Raw genomic sequence first — 24,505 nt, forward strand, 5'->3', positions numbered from 1 at the left:
TCGTCAAGTAGTTTTGATCTCTCAGTTTTTTTTTTTATTTTGTATTAAAACTGCAGCAAGGTGCAGTATTGTACGTCATTTAATACGTTCAATTAACGGTATTTTCATGTTGTATGAGAAGGAACAATTGAAAATCAAAGTTCATGCATGTCTCATGTGCTCGTGACTATGGCCTAGGCTGCCTTGCTTTATTTTCGTTTTTTGTTTCACAGACTTGCTTAAGGATCGCCACTTTCCTTTTAGTTTTTTACGGCAAGACGATACCGTGTAATCACTACGGTGTGGCCACGAAGTTTGACGCGCCTTAATTTTGTTCTTTGTCCTTATGACTTGCGAAATCTTCACGGTTACAATAGATTCAAATGCTATCTGCTCGCTTGCCAAATTAATACTACTCGTGCTCTCACGGAGATCCCGATCCATCGCCTTTTCGCTTTCAGCGCCGCCGTTTGTCAATTCTACTTCTCTTTACGCGCTTAATTTAAATCTCTTACAAACCGCCCGCCTTGGACTTGTCGCGAGTCCAATAAATTTAATTTTACAGTTGTCTTACGCACATTTTTTTTTTTTTTTTTTACAGTTTTCTCGTTGCGTTGGAAGGAATGAAGACTGTCACTCGACTTTTTTTTCTTCATTATCAGCTAAGTCGATAGGCAACAACGCGGTTTGAGTAATTGGACGTAAATATATTGATTTTGCTGTTCTAATTTGTACGGTACGAATTTTTCCGTCTGCATTCGAGTGACATTCCTCAATTCGCCCGATTAACCATTTAGTAGGCGGCAAATTTGGTTGTCGCAACAGCACCATTTGCCCCGGCTTTATATTTTCTTGTTCCACACGCCACTTTGTGCGCTGCTGCAATGATTGTAAATAATCGCTCGATCATTGAACCCAAAAGCGTTCCATACACTGTTGTATATCTTGCCACCTTGACAATCGATTTTTTGGTACCTCTAGAAGGGATGATTGTGGAATCGCCGTTAACGCGTCTCCGGTTAAAAAGTGTCCAGGTGTTAAAACGCGTAAGTCGTCAATATTGTCCGTTAACGGTCCAAGAAGTCGCGAGTTCAAGGCTGCTTCGATTTTACAGAGCAAGGTGCTGAGTTCTTCGAGTGTGGGCGTTTTATCTCCCATAATACGTTTTAAGTGTCCTTTCACACTCTTTACTCCCGCTTCCCACAGACCCCCGAAGTGCGGGGCGGCGGGTGGATTAAATTGCCATGTTATTCGCTTGTTTGTGATAAATTCTTGTACCGATTTTTCCTTACAAATCGCATCCGCGCTGCGTCTCAAATCCTGCTCCGCACCGCGAAAATTTGTGCCGCAATCACTTATTAATTTAGCTGGCATACCTCTCCGTGAGATAAAGCGTTGCAGTGCCGCGATAAACGCTTCGGTTGAATAATTCGTTGATATTTCAAGGTGTACCGCCTTTACCGCGCAACATACAAAAATTACAATATAACATGCGTGTGATTTCTGTCCTCGTCCGCCCGCCATGCGAACCTGAAGTGGGCCTGCATAATCTACGCCGCAATTTTTGAAAACCTTTTTGGGTCTAGTAACTCGCATCGCTGGTAAATTTGCCATAATTTGACATGTTAATTTCGCTCTGATTTTCGCGCATCTAATACAATTATGTACAACCGTTTTAACCTGCGCTCTCGCGCTGAGTACCCAATACTCTTGTCGAAGAGTGCTGAGGGTGAGCTTAACGCCCCCGTGAATACATCTACGATGTGCGTCTTCTATTATTCGAATCGTGACTGTATGTCGTAACAACACTACCGGGTGTCTCGCTTCGTATTCTAAATTTGAATTAGCCAGCCGACCGCCCACCCGAAATAGTCCGTTCTCTATAAATGGGTTTAAGGCGATAAGTTTACTCGAATTTTTGATTGGGGTTTTGTTAATTATAGCCTTCCTCTCCTCTAGGAACATTCGTCTTTGCAAATACTTCATAATTAATCGTTCTGTTTCATTTAAGTTTTGTGCGGTTATGTCCGCGCTCGGGCGGCCTTGTGCTTTGATTTTACTTTTTAGTAATTTAACAAATTTGATTACTCTCGCGACTGTCCGCACTATTCTCGTCCACGACAAAAGCCGTTCAGATACTTCTGCTAATATGTCGTCTGCCGGGTGCGCCATGTGCACATTACATCGCGCTGTCTTCCCTTCTAACGTCGTCTCTATTGACCCGTCCGCGAGTTGTGACGGCCAGTAATTATTTGCCTTTTTGAGCCACGTCGGGCCTTTCCACCAAATTTCTAAATTTATTAACTCGCTTGCTGGCTTGCCTCGCGACAGCAAGTCCGCGGGATTCGACTCGCTCGGAACATGACGCCACTTAGTGTCCGGAAGTAGCGTTTGTATCTCGGACACTCTATTCGCGATAAATTGTTTCCATTTCGATGGATGCTGTCTAAGGCATGCTAATACGATACTTGAATCGCACCAGCATTGAACAGGTACTTGAGCTAGTGCTCGCGCTCGCCGCGTCGCTACCGCTAGTCGAGCCAAAAGAACGGCCGCTTGTAGCTCAAGTCGCGGGATACTTAATTGTTTAATGGGGGCTACCCTCGTTTTGCTTGCTAGCAATGATACAATGATTCGACCTTCCTTGTTGGTTACTCTTTGTTAGAGAATGAGAAAATATCGAAAAATGTAATATGATGTTTGTGCGTTGGAAAGTTTTGTGCGATTGAAAACTTTGCTCCGTTCTTTTGTTACTTGCCAGCACCGAGAAATTTATAACTAAATACCCGGTCACGTAGACCAACTGATAAGTTTCATCTTCGGAGAACCTGGGCCATCCCGTAATATTATGCGCTTGTCCTTACGAACAAAGGTAGGGCAAGTAGATATTGCGAGCCTTCACACCGACGAGTTAGTTGCCTTCCGTATTTCAATGCGGATAGATCGTGCTACTCATAAATAATTAACTACAATATAACTTTTCGCTTTCGTATGTGCGTTACGATTGCCAAGCTTGTTGCGAGTCGCAGAACCAGCAAGCTCTTATTCTTGAATCAACTTTACTTTCATCTCCGTTATACACTTTATTGTACATTCTTTTGTTTAATTAATAAACTATATTTTTTTTTTACTGAAAATTTGTAAAGTGTTTTTGGAAACTTAAACATTTTTTGGTCCTTCGAGCCGGATAGTGTAAATCAGTGCGAAATTTATACTGTTCAAGTTTGCGACAAGTTCGTTACGATGAGTCAGAATCATGATACGTTAATTAACAACCAACAGGAGTTGCACGGCCGTATTGCAAGAGCCGTAGACAATTTGCGTAAGCTGGGATCAGCAAAGATAACAAGCAGTGCGATAGAAATTAGAATCAATCAACTGGATACCAATTGGGCAAAATTCGAGAAGGCTCATGATCAATTAAGAGAAGAATATTGGGAACAAGTGAAAACCCATGCCTATATTACTAAAGATTATTATGCAATCGTGGAAGAGGTTTATTACAATCAGCGAGCTACTTTGGAAGAAATGGTGCTAACATTGTCACCCACAGCCGGATCTTCAAAGACACCGGAATCTCCGCGCAGTTCGGAGCCCCTTCGAAGTCAACTACCAAGATTGCAATTGCCTACCTTTTCGGGACGCTTCGAGGATTGGCCGAATTTTAAAGATCTTTTCCAGTCAATGGTGGGAGCTGACAGTTCGTTGCAAGAAATACAGAAATTCCATTACTTAAGAAGCAGTCTTAAGGGGGAAGCGGAACAATTAACACGAAACATTCCGACAACTGCAGGAAATTACGAACGAGTGTGAACCATGCTTCAGAAACACTACGAAAATAAGCGTTTGCTTGTGCGTTCCGTGCTTACCTCCTTTTCAAATTTGCCGAAAATGAAAGGAGAGAGTGCATTTGAATTGCGAAAGATTTTTAATGGAATGCTGCAGACCGTTGCTGCATTAGAGGGAATCCAGAGGCCTGTAGCAGAAAACGATTTATTTGTGCATCGAATAATTGAGCTTTTCGATTCTTATACACGTAAGGAGTGGGAATCGGTTATTGGAAATACCACAGATCCTCCATGCTATGAGGAATTGAGACTGTTTATGGAAAACCGTCTCCGAACTTTGGAAGCGATCCAGCCGTCGGGACGTGATTTATCGTCTAAAATTACATCTGGATTTCGGGCTACGCGAGCATTTGTTTCTACCCCAGCTCCGTTTCAGAGCGGAGGTAAGCCCAACTCGTGTTTTTTGTGCCACGGACAACATTATATTTTGGGCTGTCCGGAATTTAAAAGAAAAGAGCCTAATGCGCGTAAAGAATTTGCGATAGAGCATCGCTTGTGCTTCAACTGCTTCGGAAATCATCGAACCAATCTGTGTCCTTCTACCAGAAGCTGCTACCATTGCAAAGAGACATCATTCAACAATCCATGAAGCCTGTTCAACCGGAAGTATGCGAACCGGAGTCAATGCCTCCGCCGCAGAGCGTCGTGCCACCGGACACCGAGCCATTGAGCATCGAGCCTCAGAGGAGTTCAACGCATCCAGCAGCAGGAACATCAACACCGGGACGGCGCCGTCGAAATACTCGGAAACAGCCGAAAAATCAGCCGGAACCAGCACGGAAGGAGCAGTGGCTCTCCACTTGAGTAATATCGTAGAGCGGAAACGAGTTTTGCTTGCGACTGCCAGGGTCTTCGTTACAGACAAATTTGGTAAAAAACACACCGTGCGTGCGCTAATTGATCCGGGTTCGGAAGTCTCGCTTGCTTCTGAATCTTTAATGCAAAAATTAAAACTTCCGCGGTTTTTGGATTCAACGCCTATTTTTGGAATTGGTGGAATAATAAATATGCATGCTCGTGGTAAAGTAATATTAAAAATAGAATCCGGAACAAAAACTCCGTTTTCATTACAAATTACAGCATTAATTTTGTCTCGACTTACCGCCTCAGGAGATAGTCTAGAAAATATGTACAGTGAATGGCAGCATTTAAGCGAATTAGAACTAGCAGATCCAGATTTTCGAGCTTCTTTTAATATTGAATTGATCTTAGGTGCGGAAGTATATGCTATTATACTAAAAGAAGGAATTCGTAAAGGAAATATAAACGCTCCGATTGCAATAAAAACCGCGCTGGGATGGGTACTTTCCGGAACGGCGGGCGGAGAATCAACAGGCAAGGGCGTAACCGTGCATAAATGCAGCACGGGAATAGACTTGTCCGATTTAGTTAAGCAATTTTGGCAGCAGGAGGAAATAAAATTGTCTCTTCCGGCCTTAACTGCAGAAGAAATTAAGTGCGAAAAACATTTTGTAGAAACTCATCGCCGCAATGAGACAGGACGTTATATAATTCGATTGCCGTTTTTAAGCGAGAACACGGTTCCAAATTTTAAAAACTCTCGCTCAATAGCTGTTAAAATGCTTCAAGCTCTGGAAAAACGATTAAGCAAACAACCGCAGATTCGTAAATTATATAATGAATTTATGACAGAATATCAACAGCTTGAGCATATGACTAAAGTAACTTCACCCGCGCCGTCGGACGAAATGTGCTGCTATTTGCCACATCATTGCGTAATCAAATCAATCGAAGAAAAAACTAAGATACGCGTAGTTTTTAACGGATCAGCCCGGATGGCACAAGATATAAGTTTAAATCAAGTTTTGCTGACGGGAAAAAATTTGCTGCCAGAATTGCCTGCTATAATAACCAATTGGCGCCGACATCGATTTGCGATAGTAACGGATATAGAAAAAATGTACAGACAAATCTTGGTTGACGACGCGGACAAGAAAATGCAGCGTATTGTCTGGCGTTATGACCCTGCTGAGAATATAAACGACTATCAGTTAAACACTTTAACTTATGGACTTGCTTGTGCACCATTTGTAGCCCTGCGAGTATTGCAACAACTCGCGGAGGATGAAAAGGAAAAATTTCCTATAGGCGCTTCCGTGTTGCAGTCGGAAACTTATATGGACGATATTCTTACCGGAGCGAGTTCCGTAAACGAAATACGCGCTTTAATAAAAGATCTAGTTGCGATTTGCATGGCGGGCGGCTTCCCGTTAAAAAAATGGGCTGCTAGCTCAAAATTAATAGAGGACATAGTTCCCAAAACAAAACATCAAAACCAGCCTGTCGTTTGGCAATCCATTGAGGGACACCCGATTTTAGGAATGCAATGGAATCCTAGAACAGATACGTTTGCATTTCATATTCATATAATTGCAGAAAAAATATACTCGAAAAGAAAGATTCTATCAGAAGTTGCACAGCTATTTGATCCGCTCGGGTGGCTAGCACCAGTTATCATTCGCGCGAAAATTTTTATTCAAATTGTTCGGAAAGCCAAATAATTAACGTCGCGGTCACCGCTTAGCGAGTCGATGTCGCGTGGATCACGCCGCGCTCGCGTGCCGAATAGCTGGTTTCAACGCCAGCCTCGACAACAATATGTTTGACACGCCGTGGTGAGCATCGTGTTACCTCACCTTTAAGTTGTTTATGCCGTGGTCACGCCGGTAAACCCACCTGAAGCGATCGAGATCACTTCATAATAGCGTGTTATCGGCGCCGGCACTTTCCCGAAATTTCTGGGCCTTTTCTCAGTATAAAATGAGAGGTTTCGTTCGTCGCCGCACAGTCGTTTGAAAACAGAGTGCGGAATCCCCGTGCGAATTGTCATTTCTCGACGCGTCGAGTTTCGTGAGACAAGTGTCTCAATTTAATCGCGTGCTGCACGTTAAGAGTTTTTGCGACGCCGTCGCGCACAACAAACATTTTTTGTAAAAGACTAAATACAACCGTTTTAAAGCTGAATTTATTTTGAACCCGTTATTTCACACATTTAATGGTCTTTCGAGCCGGATTTGAAAGAACAACGGTACGGTACGGTAATAAGTGCATCGACAGCAGACAACTGCAAGGATGGAGGCGCTTATTGAGGATCAGCGGGAGCTTCAGGGTCGCATGAGTCGCACCGTGGCTAACGTTAAAAAGGTCGGCGCCGCCAGAAGAACCGGCCCAATGCTGGCCTCTGCAATTGTGGCCTTGGATAAGAAGTGGGACCGATTTGAGGAGCGTCACGATCAGCTTCGACGATCGCATTGGGAAGCGTTGAAGGTACATGAATATCATCTTTCAAGCGTCATAGACGTCGCGGAAGGCGTGTATCTTGACCAGCGAGCAGAGTTGCTCAAGATGCAAGAAGATTTGACTGCGGATCGAGTGGTCGATCGACCGCCGAGAACTGTGGTCCCCGCGCCTCCGCGAACGACTCTGCCTAAGATCGAAATACCGAAATTCTCGGGGCGATTCGAAGAGTGGCCGTCCTTTCGCGATCTATTTCAAACGCTGATCGTTGAGGATATTGCCTTGGCGAACGTGACGAAATTGCATTATCTTAAGGTCGGTGTGAAGGGGGAAGCCGCGTCGCTTATTAACGAATTTTCCACCACAGAAGATAATTTTGCCAGGGCGTGGGACGCGTTGTCCGGCTTCTACGATAATCAGCGCTTGCTGGTGCGGTCGGCGTATGCGGCGTATACCTCGCTACCAAAGTTGAGGACGGAATCGGCGGAGGGACTGAGGAAACTTTTCCTCTCGATGACGAGCACGGTCGGGTCATTAGCTAGCATCGGGCGACCCATTCACTCGAGCGAGGATCTTTTCGTTTTCACTACCGTGGAGATGCTCGACCCGATCTCAAGGCGGGAGTGGGAGGCGAGTATTGGCGACTCGTCCGACACCCCGTCGTACGCCACGCTCAAGGTGTTTCTGGAGAAGCAGCTGCATACTCTGGAGGCGGTCAAGGTGGAAAGAGCGCGGCCTGAGACCAAGAGCGGAGACCGCTCTTCCAAGCCCGTGCGATCTCATCTCGCGAAGACGGCGCAGACGAAGGCCGAGCGTGACAGATGCGCGCTGTGTCACCGGGACCATTTCGTCATGCTGTGCGAGGCTTTTAAGAAGAAGACGCCGAAAGAGAGGAGGACTTTCGTTGTGCAAGCTGGCCTCTGTTGGAATTGCCTGGGGCGTCACAGGGTGGCCGACTGCCTCTCTACCCGCACGTGTACGGTGTGCAGCGGCAAGCACCACACGGCTCTCCATGAGTCGACGGAGCCGGGGGCGGGCGCGAGTGCGGTTGTCGCGGATAGGACTGACGCGACCGCTTCGTGTCATTTTGCGGAGGGGAGGAGAACCGTTCTCCTTGCCACGGCGCGGATCGCTTTACGCGATCATTTCGGTAACGAGCACCACGTTAGAGCGCTCATTGACCAAGGATCGGACGCGTCGATGGTCACCGAGGCGCTGGTGCAACGACTGCGTTTGCCTCGCGAACGATCAAGCACCGCGATTTTCGGAGTTGGCGGACGGCAGTGCGACACGGCGAGGGGCGTGGTGACGCTACGAATGGCACCCCGGTGCGGGGGATCGGAGACCACGTGTCGGGCGATTATTCTACCGCGAATTACCGTTTATGCTGGGCTGGCCAGCACGGTGGCGCGCGACTGGCCTCATCTTCGGGGGATACCGTTGGCGGACCCGGACTTCATGTCCGCCGATCCCACGGACATTCTACTTGGTGCGGACGCGTACGCTACGATCCTGCGCTCGGGAGTGCGACGCGGTTCTCCGCGAGATCCCATCGCGCAGGAAACGATCTTCGGGTGGATCGTGTCGGGCCCGGTGGGCGGTGCGGTTGCGCCCTCGTCGGCAGTGGCCTTGCACTGTGGGACAGATGACTCGCTCGCTGCCTTGATCCGCGGATTCTGGGAACAGGCGGAGACGACGCCTGCAGCCGGGGCAGCGTCCCCGGACGATCGCAAATGTGAGGAACATTACGCGCGAACGCATCGACGCAAAGCGAACGGTCGCTACTCGGTACGGTTGCCCTGTGCGGACGACGTGTCAAATCTGGAGCCCACCAGGGCGCTCGCGCTCCGAATGCTGTACTGCATGGAGCGACGCTTCAGCCGGGACGCATCCTTGAGCGCGAAATATTCCGCTTTCATGCGGGAATACGAAGAGTTGGGTCACATGACCCGCGTGAGCGAGGCCGAGACTCCTGCTGCAGTCTGCTATCTGCCTCATCATGGGGTGCTGAAGGGGGAGGGTCCGGACTCCAAACTAAGAGTCGTCTTCAACGGCTCGGCGGCTTTGAGCGGCGATGAATCGCTCAATATTAAATTGTTTACGGGCCCAAATTTGCTGCCCGCGCTTTCTGACGTGCTACTTCGCTGGCGTCGGCATCGCGTGGTGTTTACGGCCGACATCGAAAAGATGTATCGGCAAATTGAGGTGTATCGCGCGGATCGCGATTTACAGCGAATTTTGTGGCGCGCTGACCGTGATTCTCCGGTGGTCACCTTTCGTCTAAATACTGTCACGTATGGCCTCGCGTGTGCTCCGTTTTTGGCCATTCGCACGCTGCATCAATTGGCGGAGGACGAGGAACGGCGCTATCCCTTGGGCGCGGCGGTTCTTAGGCGCGAAACGTACGTCGACGATGTTCTGGCCGGCGGAGATTCGGTGGACGAGGCGGCAGCGGCGCTCAGGGACGTACGAGCTCTGTGCATGGCGGGCGGGTTCCCGCTGAAAAAGTGGGCAGCCAGCAACGAGGATTTGTTGCGGGAAGTGCCGGTGGGCGACTTATCGCGGCCAGGAGTTCGCTCATGGTCTCCGCAGGACTGCCACACTGCATTGGGCCTGCAGTGGCATCCTGCTCCAGACGTTTTTTCGTTTCGGGTGCGCACTCTGCCCACGGACGTCGTGACAAAACGCACCGTTGTGTCGCAGTCAGCTCGGTTGTTCGATCCCATGGGCTGGCTGGCGCCTGCCACAATTCGTGCGAAGACGTTTATTCAAGGCCTCTGGTTGCGTGGCCTTGATTGGGATTCCCCGCTCGCGGACAATGACCGAGATCGCTGGTGCGACTTTGTACGTGATCTCGGCGCGCTTGAGGAGGTGCGGGTGTCGCGGTGGATGCGGCTGTCTGGAGTGCGGGAGGTCGAGATTCACGGTTTCGCCGACGCTTCGGAGCGGGCGTACGCGGCCGTGGTTTACTTTCGAACGCGGGGCAACGGTGAGTCTAGCTGGACGGTGGCCTTGGTGGCCGCCAAGACCAAGGTATCCCCCCTCAAGCAGGTTTCCTTGCCGAGACTGGAGCTCTGCGCCGCGGTGCTGCTCGTGAGATTGGTGGCTCACGTGAAGGGACTGCTCGACCTTCAACCCAAGTCCATCAACCTCTGGTCGGACTCTACTGTGACGCTCGGCTGGATCCGGCGTCATCCTTCGCGGTGGACAACCTACGTGGCCAACCGTGTGTCGGAAATCCAGCTCACGCTGCCCGAGGCGAGGTGGCTCCATGTGGCGGGCGCCGAGAATCCCGCGGAATGCGCCTCCAGAGGGGTGTCTCCCTCCGAGCTGGTGCGCTCTTCCCTATGGTGGCGAGGCCCTGCGTGGCTGTCCACGGACACGAACTTGGGAGCGGGGGTTGAGGAGGCTGTGGCGGAGGAGAATCTTCCCGAGGCTCGGAGCTCGGTGCATGCCGCGGTCGCTGCTTCGGATGTGGAGGAGCCCGACTGGATCACCAATTTTTCCTCCCTTTCACGGCTGACTCGCGTCATGGCTTGGTGTCTCCGATGGCGCCGAGGGGACAGGGTTCGCGCGGAGTCGCTGGGCCTTTCGGCTGAGGAGTTGCGCGGGGCGCTGCTGGCCGTGGTGCGCTGCGTTCAGGCCGCCCTCCTCCAGAGAGAGGTGCAGCTTGTGGCTTCTGGCGCTGCGCTCCCCAGATCTCACTGGAGTCACAGACTCTCATCCTTCTTGGATCCTCAGGGTGTGCTACGAGTGGGCGGTCGTCTGAGGCACTCTCTTCTATCGTACGACGAGAAGCACCCTGCCATTCTGCCACGGAGCTCGCACTTGGGGACATTGCTAATTTCTTCCTGCCACACGCGCGCTCTTCATGGTGGAGTTCAACAGACCTGGGCCTTCTGCGACAGCAATTTTGGTTTCCCGGCGCTCGAGCCGCGGTGAAGAAGGCAATTCACCGCTGTGTGACATGCGTGCGATGGCGGGCGGCGGCCCCTTTTATGGCGGACCTTCCTTCGGCTAGGGTGAGGCCGTCCCGAGCTTTCCAGCACACGGGCGTGGACTACGCTGGGCCGTTGATGCTGCGGGCCGGCAAGGGCCGTGGGCGGAAGGCTCACAAGGCCTTCGTTGCCGTCTTCGTTTGCCTGTGCACCCGTGCTGTGCACCTTGAGGTGGTGTCAGACTATACGTCTGAGGCCTTTCTGGCCACGCTGCAACGCTTCGTGTCCAGGCGTGGCCTCCCGCAAGTCGTTTACAGCGACTGCGGGACGAATTTTGCAGGTGCGGAGGCAGAGTTGCGCGAGATGTTCCGAGCCAGCAGTCGTGAGGCCCAGCGCATTCACCGAGCACTGGCTGAGGAGCACATTTCTTGGCGCTTCAACCCCCCCGCCGCTCCCCACTTTGGAGGTCTCTGGGAGGCGGCCGTCAAGTCGGCGAAACACCATCTTCGACGGGTGGTCGGCTCCGCCACTCTTACCTTCGAGGAGATGACCACGCTGGTAGCCGGCATCGAGGCGTGCTTGAATTCGCGCCCCCTTGCCCCCCTGAGCGACGACCCGGACGATATCTCGGCCCTCACTCCGGGCCACTTCCTGGTGGGATCTGCTCCGCTGGCGGTTCCGGAGCCCACTCTATTGGACGTCCCTTCGGGCCGTCTGTCGCGCTGGCAGCTGGTCGTGCAAATGCGCGACCATTTTTGGCGTCGTTGGTCAGGCGAGTACCTGCACGGACTCGCTTCAAGGCCAAAATGGGCGACTCCCGTCCCCCCGCCCCAGGTGGGACAATTGTGCCTTGTGCGATGCGAGACTTCCCCCCCTGCGCGCTGGCCTCTCGCAAGGATTACACAGGTGCATCCGGGCGACGACGGCCACATCCGCGTGGTAACTGTCCGCACCGCGGCCTCTTCTTTGGTGCGGCCCGTCGTAAAAATCGTGCTGCTGCCCGTTGGCGACGAACCGCCTTCGGACCGTCCGGTGAATTAAAATTTCGAGGTTGCGAGTGATGCATCGTGCAGCGCTTCGGGTTCCGTGCGATTACTTATGTCAATCAATTTTTTTTGTATTCTTTTCTCTTTTGCGTGAATTTTGTAATTTTTGTGTTCTACTCATAACAGCATTGTTCAGGCTGCTCTGCGATGCAGCATCATTGTGACGTGACTTCATTTCCGGTCACTTTCTCGCGTGCATCGCTTCTCCGCTCTGAGAGGCGTCGTTCGCTCTTGGGCGCAATGCACATGATGATGTGTTAATCGCGAATTAACTCTCGTAAACTCATTCCGGCGATGCGTCATTGTCTTAGTAATTCGCGAGGCGGGCGGGATGTTCGGAAAGCCAAATAATTAACGTCGCGGTCACCGCTTAGCGAGTCGATGTCGCGTGGATCACGGCGCGCTCGCGTGCCGAACAACTGGCTTCAACGTCAGCCTCGACAACAATATGTTTGACACGCCGTGGTGAGCATCGTGTTACCTCACCTTTAAGTTGTTTATGCCGTGGTCACGCCGGTAAACCCACTTGAAGCGATCGAAATCACTTCATAATAGCGTGTTATCGGCGCCGGCACTTTCCCGAAATTTCTGGGCCTTTTCTCAGTATAAAATGAGAGGTTTCGTTCGTCGCCGCACAGTCGTTTGAAAACAGAGTGCGGAATCCCCGTTTTTATGCGAATTGTCATTTTCTCGACGCGTCGAGTTTCGTGAGACAAGTGTCTCAATTTAATCGCGTGCTGCACGTTAAGAGTTTTTGCGACGCCGTCGCGCACAACAAACATTTTTTGTAAAAGACTAAATACAACCGTTTTAAAGCTGAATTTATTTTGAACCCGTTATTTCACACACAAACATTATGGCTAAAAAGTTTAGATTGGGATGAGCCTCTGCCGAAAGAGGAGCAAGAATTTTGGTTAAAATTTCAAGCAGAACTCCCTGAATTGCAGAAAATTACCTTGCCTCGCTGGATAAATATTCTTGCCTCAAATTGTAGTATAGAAATCCACGGGTTTTCAGATGCCTCCGAGAGAGCCATTGTTTATCTACGAGTAATGTGGACCACTCCTGACGAATATGATGATTCTCACTTTTCCAAAATTTCGCTTTTGCAATCAAAAACCAAAGTTGCTCCTTTAAAAACTATTTCTTTACCGCGATTAGAATTAAATGCCGCCACTCTATTAGTGCGTTTAGTAAACAAAATAAAACTTGCTGCAAAATTTAAAATTAATAAAGTTTATTTATGGTCCGACTCTACGGTTACTTTGGCTTGGATTCGGGGTCATTCTTCGCGTTGGTCAACATATATAGCTAATAGAGTGTCTGAGATACAAGAAACATTACCTGATGCTCAGTGGAAACACGTATCTGGTAACGAAAATCCGGCTGATTGTGCGTCGCGAGGAATTCCTCCATCGGAATTAGCAGGACACCCGCTGTGGTGGTCCGGGCCAGCTTGGTTATCACCAGACGATGAATTAAATGCGAGATTAATTCAACAAGAAATTCCTCAAACGCATGAGGAGGAACGAGCTGCTAGGGTACATATAGTTGAAAACAAAAATCAGGAAAATGAAATGCTATTGCAATTTTCTTCGCTAACACGATTATTGCATATTACTGCTTGGTGCCGTCGCTGGCCCGCAAGATTACGAAAACATAAAAATCAAGATCAAGATCTCGAACTAAGCGAACTTGAGAATGCAAAAAATCTTTGGATTAAGCATTCGCAAGATATATTTTTTTCTAAAGAAATTAAGGCTATTAAAAATAAACAGACATTATTACGACAAAGTGCATTATATAAATTAAATCCGTTTGTTGACAAAAATGAAATACTTCGAGTAGGTGGCCGTTTGCAACACTCGCCTATTAACTATAATCAAAAGCATCCGATCATTCTCAGCAAGGATTCATATTTTGCGAAATTAGTAATTGATAAGTGCCATCGTATGACACTGCACGGCGGGGTGCAGTTAACCTTAGCTACAATAAGACAAAGATATTGGATCCTAGGCGGACGCCAAATTGTTAAATCATTCATTCACAAATGCGCCAAATGTATACGTTGGAAAGGAATAGCATGTTTCCCGCTTATGGGAAGTTTGCCTCATGCGAGAACTTCTCCGTTACCACCGTTCTTTAATACAGGTCTAGATTATGCTGGGCCAATTATGATGCGAACCTCAAAGGGCAGAGGCCAAAGAGCCTATAAGGGCTTTATTGCCATTTTCGTTTGTTTCTCTACCAGAGCCGTTCACATAGAAGCCGTCTCAGATTATACCACTGAAGCATTTCTAGCGGCTTTCAGGCGATTCACTTCTAGACGCGGATTATGTGCCCATCTTTATAGTGATCGCGGCACAAATTTTATAGGGGCAGATGCGCAACTAAGAAAATTTTATAAAACAAATAACACATGACTCGTTGATTAAAAATAATCTGACCAATAAAGGGGTGCTTTGGCATTTCAATCCCCCCAGTGCTCCCCACTTTGGGGGCCTCTGGGAAGCCGCGGTAAAATCTGCAAAATTCTATATTCATCGGGTAATCGGTAAAGCGACATTGACGTATGAAGAATTAGCAACTTTCTTGACGCAGGTAGAAGCATGCTTAAACTCGAGACCCTTGCTTCCAATCTCCGATGACCCCGAAGATTTTGAAGCGCTTACACCGGGTCACTTCTTAATAGGGCAACCTCTAAATACTTTACCCGAACCTTCATTACAAGAAATATCTGAGAATCGACTAAAGCGATGGCAACTCATTCAAAAAATGCGGGACCACTTTTGGCAACGATGGTCCCATGAATATATTCCGACACTTAATGTAAGAAATAAATGGCCTGTTGCGATGAAAAATTTAAAAGTTAATACTCTATGTTTAATTCGTGGGGAAGGCACTGCACCTTCGAAGTGGCCCCTTGGGCGTATTATTGCTATTCATCCTGGAGCCGACGGTCAAGTTCGCGTGGTAACCGTTAAAACTGCAACATCCACTTATACGCGACCCGTGGTTAAAATCGTCCCATTGTTTGCTGAGGATGAAATAAATCATGTTTCTGATGCGATCGAAACATGAACATGCTAACATAAGCAAATGTTCGTTCACAGCGAGAACGAGGCGGGCGGAATGTTAGAGAATGAGAAAATATCGAAAAATGTAATATGATATTTGTGCGTTGGAAAGTTTTGTGCGATTGGAAACTTTGCTCCGTTCTTTTGTTACTTGCCAGCACCGAGAAATTTATAACTAAATACCCGGTCACGTAGACCAACTGATAAGTTTCATCTTCGGAGAACCTGGGCCATCCCGTAATATTATGCGCTTGTCCTTACGAACAAAGGTAGGGCAAGCAGATATTGCGAGCCTTCACACCGACGAGTTAGTTGCCTTCCGTATTTCAATGCGGATAGATCGTGCTACTCATAAATAATTAACTACAATATAACTTTTCGCTTTCGTATGTGCGTTACGATTGCCAAGCTTGTTGCGAGTCGCAGAACCAGCAAGCTCTTATTCTTGAATCAACTTTACTTTCATCTCCGTTATACACTTTATTGTACATTCTTTTGTTTAATTAATAAACTATATTTTTTTTTTACTGAAAATTTGTAAAGTGTTTTTGGAAACTTAAACATCTTAGATAAATGACTGCTCCGTATGCCTGTTCGGAGGCGTCGGAGAATCCGTGAAGTTGTACTTCCTCCCCCTGAGCAAAATGCGTCCACCGTGGGACAGTGATATTCGCGATTTGTTTTAATGACGAAAAATAGTGTTGCATTGTCGAATTAATGGGCGTAGGTAACTCGTCGTCCCATGCGTATTTGTGTGCCCAAAGCGCTTGCATTTGAATTTTTCCAACAATTACAATTGGCGATATCCATCCCATCGGATCGTACAATCGCGCTATTACCGAAAGAACCGTTCTTTTTGTTAATTTTCTCGGAGCTTCGAAATTAACCTTGAATTCAAACGCGTCCCGTTCGGGATTCCACAGAAGCCCTAATATTTTTATTTCCTCGCTCTCCTGTACTGGAGCGTTCCACGCGAGCCCGTGATCTGCAGGACTTATTTCTTGTAACAAATGTCGATCATTGCTGGCCCACTTTCGCGCCGTAAATCCTCCTTTCGCGAGTAGTGAAATTAACTCCGTTCTAGCCTGCATGATTTTTTGTTTGTCATGTTCCCCGAACAGCACATCGTCGACAAATGTATCTTGCTGCAAGACGAGGGCACCCATCGGATATTTGTCCCCCTCATCCGCCACCAATTGACGCAAAACACGAAGAGCGAGAAACGGCGCGGCCCGCGTACCGTAGGTCACCGTTAATAGTGCATATTCCTCCACCGGCGACTGTGGAGTGTCGCGCCAAACAATACACTGATAGGGTACATCGAGCTCGTTTACGCGGATTTGTCGATACATTTTAGCCACGTCGGCCGCGAAAACGTATCTATACTCTCGCCAGTTCATTAAGATATTAAATAAATCGTTCTGCAACGCGGGTCCGGTATACATAAATTCGTTAAGAGTTAGATTTTTATTCGTTTTTGCTGATGCATTAAACACGACTCTAAGTTTCGTTGTTCGACTATCCGCTCGTATAACAGGATAATGCGGCAGGAATACGGGCCTCGCTGTGTCGACAATTTCTCTCGGTAGATTACTTAATAGCGTCATGTGATTTAAAATACGGTATTTTTTCATAAAATCTACATATAATTCACTGTGATTCGAGTGTTGCGCCATTCGCGCTTCAATTCGTTTTAATGTAGCTTCTGCGACGTGTCGCGTTTCGCCAATGTTTAAGGGTAACGAAACTTTAAACGGTATCCTAACTGTTTCATCATCTGTGAAATTTTATTTTAATTCGCTGACTCTCCATCGGCATTCGCGATCCGTCCGCGTTCTTCGCTCATGCTTTGTTATTTTTGTCAGTCGCCGCATACCGCTTCTAGTTTACATCGACAGGTTCAATACGTTAAAGTCGGATTAATCCGGTTCTCACTAGTCATCTCGCCACCTGTTTGTTTTGTATACTCGATGTTTCCGACGATCGAGGGCCGATTCTGCCGAAACGCGGGCAGTTTCGCTCGAACTTCGACACTAGTAAGAAAGAAGTTTTTCACGTTGTCACCGTACGGTTCACTCGTCGTATATTCTCTCTCGGCCGCGAGCATTGGACCGTTCCGTCACTAATTGAATCCTCCGCGATCATTCCTTTTTTTTTGTCAGTTTTTTCTTTTCTCTTTTTTCTTTTTTTTTTGTTACACGAGCATTCGCGGGGCAAGGTGTCGCGATCGCGCAACTTGTCGGCTCGCGTTCAAGATATCCGACGTTCGCGAGAAGATTTTCGACGATCGGGCGGGAAAGCAACCGCTCTCGAAGATTTCCGTCGGGAAGGCCGAGCTCAGAAGATTTCCGTTCGTTACCACCGCCGACCTTGCTCTCGTGATTCCCTACATCTACACTGTATAGTTTTCTGTATCATTTTTTTGTAAATATAATTTTTTTTGCTCTTTCGTTAATCGTGACAATTAGAATTTCGCCTTTTTTTTGTATTGTCAACCTCAAGTCAAAGCACCGTGCCGAGCTCAGTGCTGAGCTGTTTCTCACACAAAAGAAACCGGAAGTGTGCCTTTTCGCCGAATCGTGCACACTAACGATATATCGCCCATGAGCGTCGCGCGAATGTGTTCTTTTAAAATGCTCCTCACATATCTTATCTTCCTCCGACTCAACCGCCCGCTGAGGAATCTCTTCGATTTCCCAAAACGCCCTCAGCGACGCTGCAAGCTCATCATTCGATATGCAATGATGAGATACAACCGTGTTTACGCGTGGTGCCGAGTGTCCGAGATCCCCGCTTATCACCCACCCGAACAACGTATTCTGCGCAAATGGCTCGTTTTGTTTTCCTTTAATGAGTCCCTCGCGAAGCACGTCCCCGTATACGTTCGCGCCTATGAGCAAATTAATAGGGTCATCATTCGATGGGTCGTCGGCTAATTTCAGATTTTCTAAATGCGGCCATGCTTGCACGGGTAGCTTGCATTTCGGTATGTAAGAAGTAATTTTCTTTAAAACTAGCGCCGCTGTTTTAATAGCTGATTCGCCCTGAGCGTCGGAGGCTATGCTAATGTGCGCAGTCGAAGATACTGTTTTAACTACGGTGTCACCCACTCCCGCGAGTGCGGTGGCTGTATGCATTCCTTTGATGCCTTACAATTTCGCCAGATCGCTGGACATGAATGTCCACGTGGATCCTGGATCCAATAACGCTCGCACACGCACCGCTCTGCCCGTGCTTGAGAGAACCCACACTCTTGCCGTCGCGAGTAAAATTTTTGCGGGCCGAACTGAGTCGGCGACAGAAAAATGTGAGACTGCTTGGTTGGGCATGACAAGTTGCATGCCGCTTCCCGACGCCAGCGCGTCTTTTCCATAAGAAGAGTGTGCGTTTTCCTTTGCATTATCACTTTGCGGTTGCTCCCGGTGGAGCCAAGTATGATGCCGTTGCTGGCATTTGAAACAGCTGTTTTGACTTTTGCATGCAGTGGCCGTGTGCGCTGGCCTCAGACAATTTATACATAAACGATGTTTTCGCACAAGTTCATATCGCTCACTCACACTACCAGCCTTAAATTTATTACATTTGAATATCGCATGTTTATCGCCGCACACAACACACACCGATCCTGCTATTGTCGCATGATACGCTCGCACGGCGAACGAATTCGCCTTCGATCTTTGTTTTGAAATTGCTTGGGATGCCGTTCCTATGGAGTCTGCCTCCCCGCCCAACGATTCTAACGCTCTTATTCTTTCTAAAAGAAAATTATCTAATTCTTCATATTTCGAGTAATTCGACTGGGCGGCCAACTGCAATTCCCAATCTCTTTTCGTTCGCGGATCTAAAGAAGCCACCACTCGGTTAATTAATATATCGTCATAACCGTCAGTCTGCCGACCCAGACTTTTGAGCGCGCCCAAATGTTTTTTGATCGCGTGTCTAAGCGCACTCAAGCCCTGCGGTGACTCTCTTTTTATCGGCTCAACAGCGAATAAAGCGTTTAAATGAACGTTCACTAACGCGATTTTATTATCGTATTGCTTCAATATAATTTTCCAAGCAACTTCAAAGTTTGTGGCAGTAATATCCACGTGACTTATTAGGTCCAACGCATCGCCCGCTAATGAACTTCGCAAATAGTGCAATTTCGAGATCGCGTTCAACGCACTGTTATTTTTTACCAGAGAAACGAAAGTGTCGCGAAATGTCTGCCACTCAGTAAATAAGCCCGAGAAGGTAATTAAATTAATACGAGGTAACTTAACGTTCGCTAGGTTTGTTGATATGCCTCTTCCGCCTGGCCTGACTTGTCCTTCGCCGAGGAACTGTTGTTCTTGAATAGATGTATGCTCCACGATGTCGTTGAGTGCCTCGAACACGGTGTTCTCGATGGTACCAAATTCCAATGAAATGAAGTATGACAATTCCGCTTTTTCCTCTGCCGACGCCAATCGATATATTTGGGCGTTTCTTTCTTGACATCGGATCCAGAGATGTCTAATAAATTCCGCTCGGTGATTGAGCACTGACTCCTTGCGCTCCTGAACGCAAAACGTGCGTAAGCTGCATGCGTGTCTTTTTAAGCTGTCAAAATCATGTTGCTGATCCGACAGCAAATGAGCAAGCGATACTGATTCGTTAAATTCCTCCATTCCGTGAGCTGCAATGCGAATAATGTGACGCCTTATATGTTCTCTTTGTTTGCTCACGCCTGCCTCTCGTGCCGAGCGCGTGCCGCTGACGTCACCAATTAACGCTTGGGTCCTTCAATTTCGTCAGCTCCTGCTGACTTTCCTGCTGCATCAGAAGATTCCTTGCTCGTTTTAATCGTTCCCGATCCTGGCAGGATCGCCACTTTCCTTGTATGAGAAGGAACAATTGAAAATCAAAGTTCATGCATGTCTCATGTGCTCGTGACTATGGCCTAGGCGGCCTTGCTTTATTTTCGTTATGTGTTTCACAGACTTGCTTAAGGATCGCCACTTTCCTTTTAGTTTTTTTTCGGCAAGACGATACCGTGTAATCACTACGGTGTGGCCACGAAGTTTGACGCGCCTTAATTTTGTTCTTTGTCCTTATGACTTGCGAAATCTTCACGGTTACAATAGATTCAAATGCTATCTGCTCGCTTGCCAAATTAATACTACTCGTGCTCTCACGGAGATCCCGATCCATCGCCTTTTTGCTTTCAGCGCCGCCGTTTGTCAATTCTACTTCTCTTTACGCGCTTAATTTAAATCTCTTACACATGTCCCAACAAGGAACGGCTTAGATTCAGTAATTAAATAAAAACCAAATCCTTGCGGAACTTAAAAAAAGAAACATTGTTTGTGAAAGTTCTAGTTCGTATGATAGCCTGCGTGAGCTATTGAGGACAATTGTGAAAAAGGAAATATCAAGAAAATCACTCAACGATTCAAACCCTGTAGTGGAAACCAGTGTCTCCGTGCTAGAAGAAAGTGTTTTAGACGAAGAAGACACAATGTCCAACGACGGCATTAAGCTTAAATTTAGCTTACAAACGGACAATTGGGAAAATTTTTTGGAACGTTTTGAATTGTACTTCGCTGCAAAGGACATAAGAGATGAAAAAAAGGCAGCTCAATTTTTAACTCGTCTTGACGAGAGGGCTTTTAGTTTAATTAAACAATTGGCCTTACCGGACAAATTAATTTTTAAATCTTACGCTGAGCTCATTAAACTTATGTCAACTCACTTAACGCCTAAACCCTCAGAAATAATGGAAAGGTGTAAATTTAATGCTGCTAAACAAGAAGCAAATGAATCGGTGGCGGATTTTGCAGCTCGCTTAAAGAAATTGGCCACACATTGTGATTTCGAGCAAATTAAAATATCTTTACGTGACCAGTTTGTTAGTGGCTTCCATAATCTTGAGATTAAAGCAGCTTTATTTCGCATGGAAAAATTAGACTTTGATACGGCTTTTAAAGAAGCCGTCGCACGTGAAGCCGCGGATAAAGACGCATCGAAATCACGACAAGTACTTGAAAAACGGGTTACAAAAAATGAAATGTTTGCGATTCAACCGGCCTATCAGAAAAATAAGTGGAATAAGCATATCAACTCTTCATTCAAGAGGCAGGAAAATTCAAAGTGCTCCTTACCCGGAAATCAACGTCATCCGAATAAAAATTTTCAAGGCCGACGTCTCGTATGTTTTTGTTGCGGCAAACTTAATCACACTAACAAGGAATGTCGTTTCCGGAATTATTCGTGCCATGAGTGTGGTCGGAAGGGACACCTCAAGACGGTTTGCAGAAAAAAAGGTCCTACAGGTTCCCCGCAACAGCAAGTCAAGCGGATTCAAGAAGAATGTGTGCAACCGGATGATGGCATCGCGACAACACACCAGGAGTCTCCATCGCATTGTAATAATTTTTACAATCTTGAAATTGATGATAATATTAAATGTAATGTTAAAAGCGTTGTTCATCTAATTAATAAGGATAGTGCGGAACCAATGGCTTTAGAAATAATTGTTAATGGCATTAAGTTAAAAATGGAAATTGATACAGGCACATTCGCGACGATTTTACCTGAAAAATTATTTAATGAACATTTCAAAAATATAAATTTAATTAAAACCAAGCGGAATTTCAAAGTTTATAACGGAAATACTTTGTATCCATTAGGAAAACTTGCCAATATAACGCTCGAATTAAATACTGAAAAAAGAGTATTAGATTGTTTTGTCTTGCCAGGTACGGGCCCTGCATTAATCGGAAGAGAATGGCTTAATGCTTTTGGTTTGTGGCCATTAAATCTAAATAAATTACAAGATAATCATATAAACAAAATTGATGTTTCCAATCTATTTAATTATTTGTCAAAAAAATATCATGATTTATTTAGCGAAACTCCGGGAAGTTACAATAAAAGTAAAACTGTAATTCAATTGAAAGATTCTGCACACCCAGTTGCTATGAAATGCCGCCACACACCACTTGCGTTAATACCATTAATCAAAAAAGAATTAGACCGTTTAGTTAAATTAAAACATTTGGAGCCGGTAGAAATAAGTGAATGGGCAACCCCCATTGTTCCGGTTTTTAAAGCTAATAGCGATATTAGAATTTGTGGTGATTTCAAAGTTACTTTAAACCCTCACATTGTAATTGATAAATATCCGCTCCACACAATTGATGAAGTTTTTGCAAATTTACAAGGCGGCGTAGTATTCTCGAAATTAGATCTTAAGCATGCTTATATGCAGTTTCCCGTTGCCGATGAATGTTTAAATTTGCTTACAATTGTAACGCATAAAGGGCTTTTTAGATATCGAAACATTCCAGAAGGAATCTCGCGCGCTCCTCCGGACGTCCAACGGAAAATGGATGAGTGCCTTAGAGGTATTCCTGGCACAATCGCTTATTTAGATAATATTTACGTTACGGGTCGCTCAGACGCGGAGCATCTAGAAAATTTAGATAAAGTCTGCAAAAGACTCCAAGATTGTGGATTACGGTTAAATAAAGATAAATGTAAATTAATGCAAAAACAAATTGAGATTTTGGGTTATGTTATAGATAAAAATGGGCTTCATAAAGCCAAATCCAAAATTTTAGCTATGATCAATGCTCCGCAGCCTTCAAATCACAAAGAGTTAACATCATTTTTGGGCCTTGTGACTTTCTATTCACGATTTATCGATAACCGAGCTACTAAATTAGCACCGCTCTATGATTTATTGGGCCAGAAAGAATTTCATTGGACTCAAGATTGCACTAAGGTTCTTGAATGGCTTAAAAACGAGTTAATATCACCACAAGTTCTAGCTCATTTTAATCCAAATGAACAGATTGTTTTAGCCTGTGATGCTTCGGATAAAGGTATTTCAGCTATTCTTTCACATAAGTTTAAGGATGAAACGGAAAAGCCCATTGCTTACGCGTCTCAAAAAATTGCCAAAAAAGAATTAAATCGTGCTATTCTAGATAAAGAGGCAATGGCAATTGTATTTGGTTTCAAAAGATTTTATCAGTTTATCTTTGGCAAGGAGATTATTCTCCAAAAGGATAATAAAGCATTACATCTCATTCTGGGATCTCGTAAGGGGATTCCTCTAACAGCTGATAACAGGCTACAACGTTGGGCGTATTTTCTTTCGGGTTTCCGATACGTTATTGAGCATATCAATTCACAGGCTAATGCAAACTGCGATGCGCTTTCACGCCTTCCTATTGATGACGAAGATAACCGTTTATTATTTTTAGATTTAGAAACAGAGTTTTCGCACGTTAATTTTCTGGAAGAAGGAGTCCAAGTACTCGACGCCAAATTATTAGCCTTAGAAAGCAGAAAAGATCCCGTTATTTCTAAAATCATTAAATATGTGGTAACCGATTGGCCGTCTGTTACTAATTTGTCTGAAACGGAAAAATATTTTTATTCTAAGCGATTAGAATTTTCGGTAGAAAAAAATTGTTTATTCTGGGGCTTAAGAGCAGTCATTCCTGTGTCCTTACAAGATTTAATCTTAAAAGAATTACATGCCTCACACTTAGGCATTGTCAAAGTTAAAATGTTTGCACGTTCTTATGTTTGATGGCCTAAAATTGATTCAGACATTGAAACTCTTATTAAAAACTGTAAAATTTGTGCAACATTTCAGAAAAAGCCACCACACACGCCTCTTACTACGTGGCCTTGGCCATTAAATAAATGGAGTCGCATCCATTGTGATTTTGCGGGCCCTTTCTTTGGTAATATGTACCTTATTATTATCGATGCTCATTCAAAATGGCCTGAGATTATAAATTTTAAACAAAATACTAAAGCTTATCGTCTAATTCAAGAATTTAAAACATTATTCGCACGCCACGGTTTACCTATGCATTGTGTAACAGATAGAGGGCCCCAATTTCGCAGTAAAGAATTTCATGACTTTTTACAAAATAACGGGATCAAGCACACAATTTCCCCCCCTTATCATCCTGCAACTAATGGTGCGGCCGAAAACTTTGTACATACATTTAAAGAAAAAATTACAAAAATTGTACAAGGAGAAGAAAAGCTAGACTCTGCTATTGATAAATTCCTATTTGATTATCGTAGCATAAGTCATTGTTCTACTGGCAGAAGCCCGGCGTTTATGCTTCTGGGCCGCGAACTTCGTACCCGTTTTGATTTACTAAAACCAAGCGATAATATTATTAAGAATATAGATTATAGTCAGCGTGCCCAAATTATTAATCATTCTGGAAAGCGTAATGTTAATTTAGAAATCGGAGATAAAGTTTTAATTGATACTTTCGGTGTTAGATCGTATAAAAGATCCCAGGGTAAAATCATTGGGCGAGCGTCACCCTCCACGTATATCGTCCAGTATGACAACCTTA

The 24,505-nt window shown here is 46.0% G+C and overlaps 2 protein-coding genes across 2 annotated transcripts; both read right to left on the minus strand.

Annotated features, from left to right (window-relative positions):
- Positions 1 to 602: 602 nt before the first annotated feature.
- Positions 603 to 17,300, minus strand: LOC139106496 (uncharacterized). Its single transcript, XM_070663319.1, has 2 exons — positions 15,709 to 17,300; positions 603 to 2,633 (listed from the first exon to the last, which is right to left on the minus strand). Exons 1-2 carry the CDS (start codon positions 16,820 to 16,822, stop codon positions 886 to 888), a joined length of 2,862 nt encoding a protein of 953 aa, XP_070519420.1. The 5' UTR covers positions 16,823 to 17,300; the 3' UTR covers positions 603 to 885.
- A 995-nt stretch (positions 17,301 to 18,295) lies between these two features.
- LOC139106681 (uncharacterized) lies at positions 18,296 to 19,798 on the minus strand. Its single transcript, XM_070663619.1, has one exon. The coding sequence runs from the start codon at positions 19,796 to 19,798 to the stop codon at positions 18,296 to 18,298; it is 1,503 nt and encodes a 500-aa protein (XP_070519720.1).
- Positions 19,799 to 24,505: the final 4,707 nt, after the last annotated feature.

Source organism: Cardiocondyla obscurior, linkage group LG11 (assembly GCF_019399895.1).
Source record: "Cardiocondyla obscurior isolate alpha-2009 linkage group LG11, Cobs3.1, whole genome shotgun sequence".
NCBI lineage: Eukaryota > Metazoa > Arthropoda > Insecta > Hymenoptera > Formicidae > Cardiocondyla > Cardiocondyla obscurior.

Excerpts from the sequence above, each read along its gene's own strand:
- LOC139106496 (XM_070663319.1), bottom strand. The coding sequence starts at position 16,822 with ATGGCGCAACACTCGAATCACAGTGAATTATATGTAGATTTTATGAAA. Across the intron at positions 2,634-15,708 it reads AGCAGTCATTTATCTAAGAT|TAACCAACAAGGAAGGTCGA; the intron begins GTTTAAGTTTCC and ends TCTAACAAAGAG.
- LOC139106681 (XM_070663619.1), bottom strand. The coding sequence starts at position 19,798 with ATGGAGGAATTTAACGAATCAGTATCGCTTGCTCATTTGCTGTCGGAT.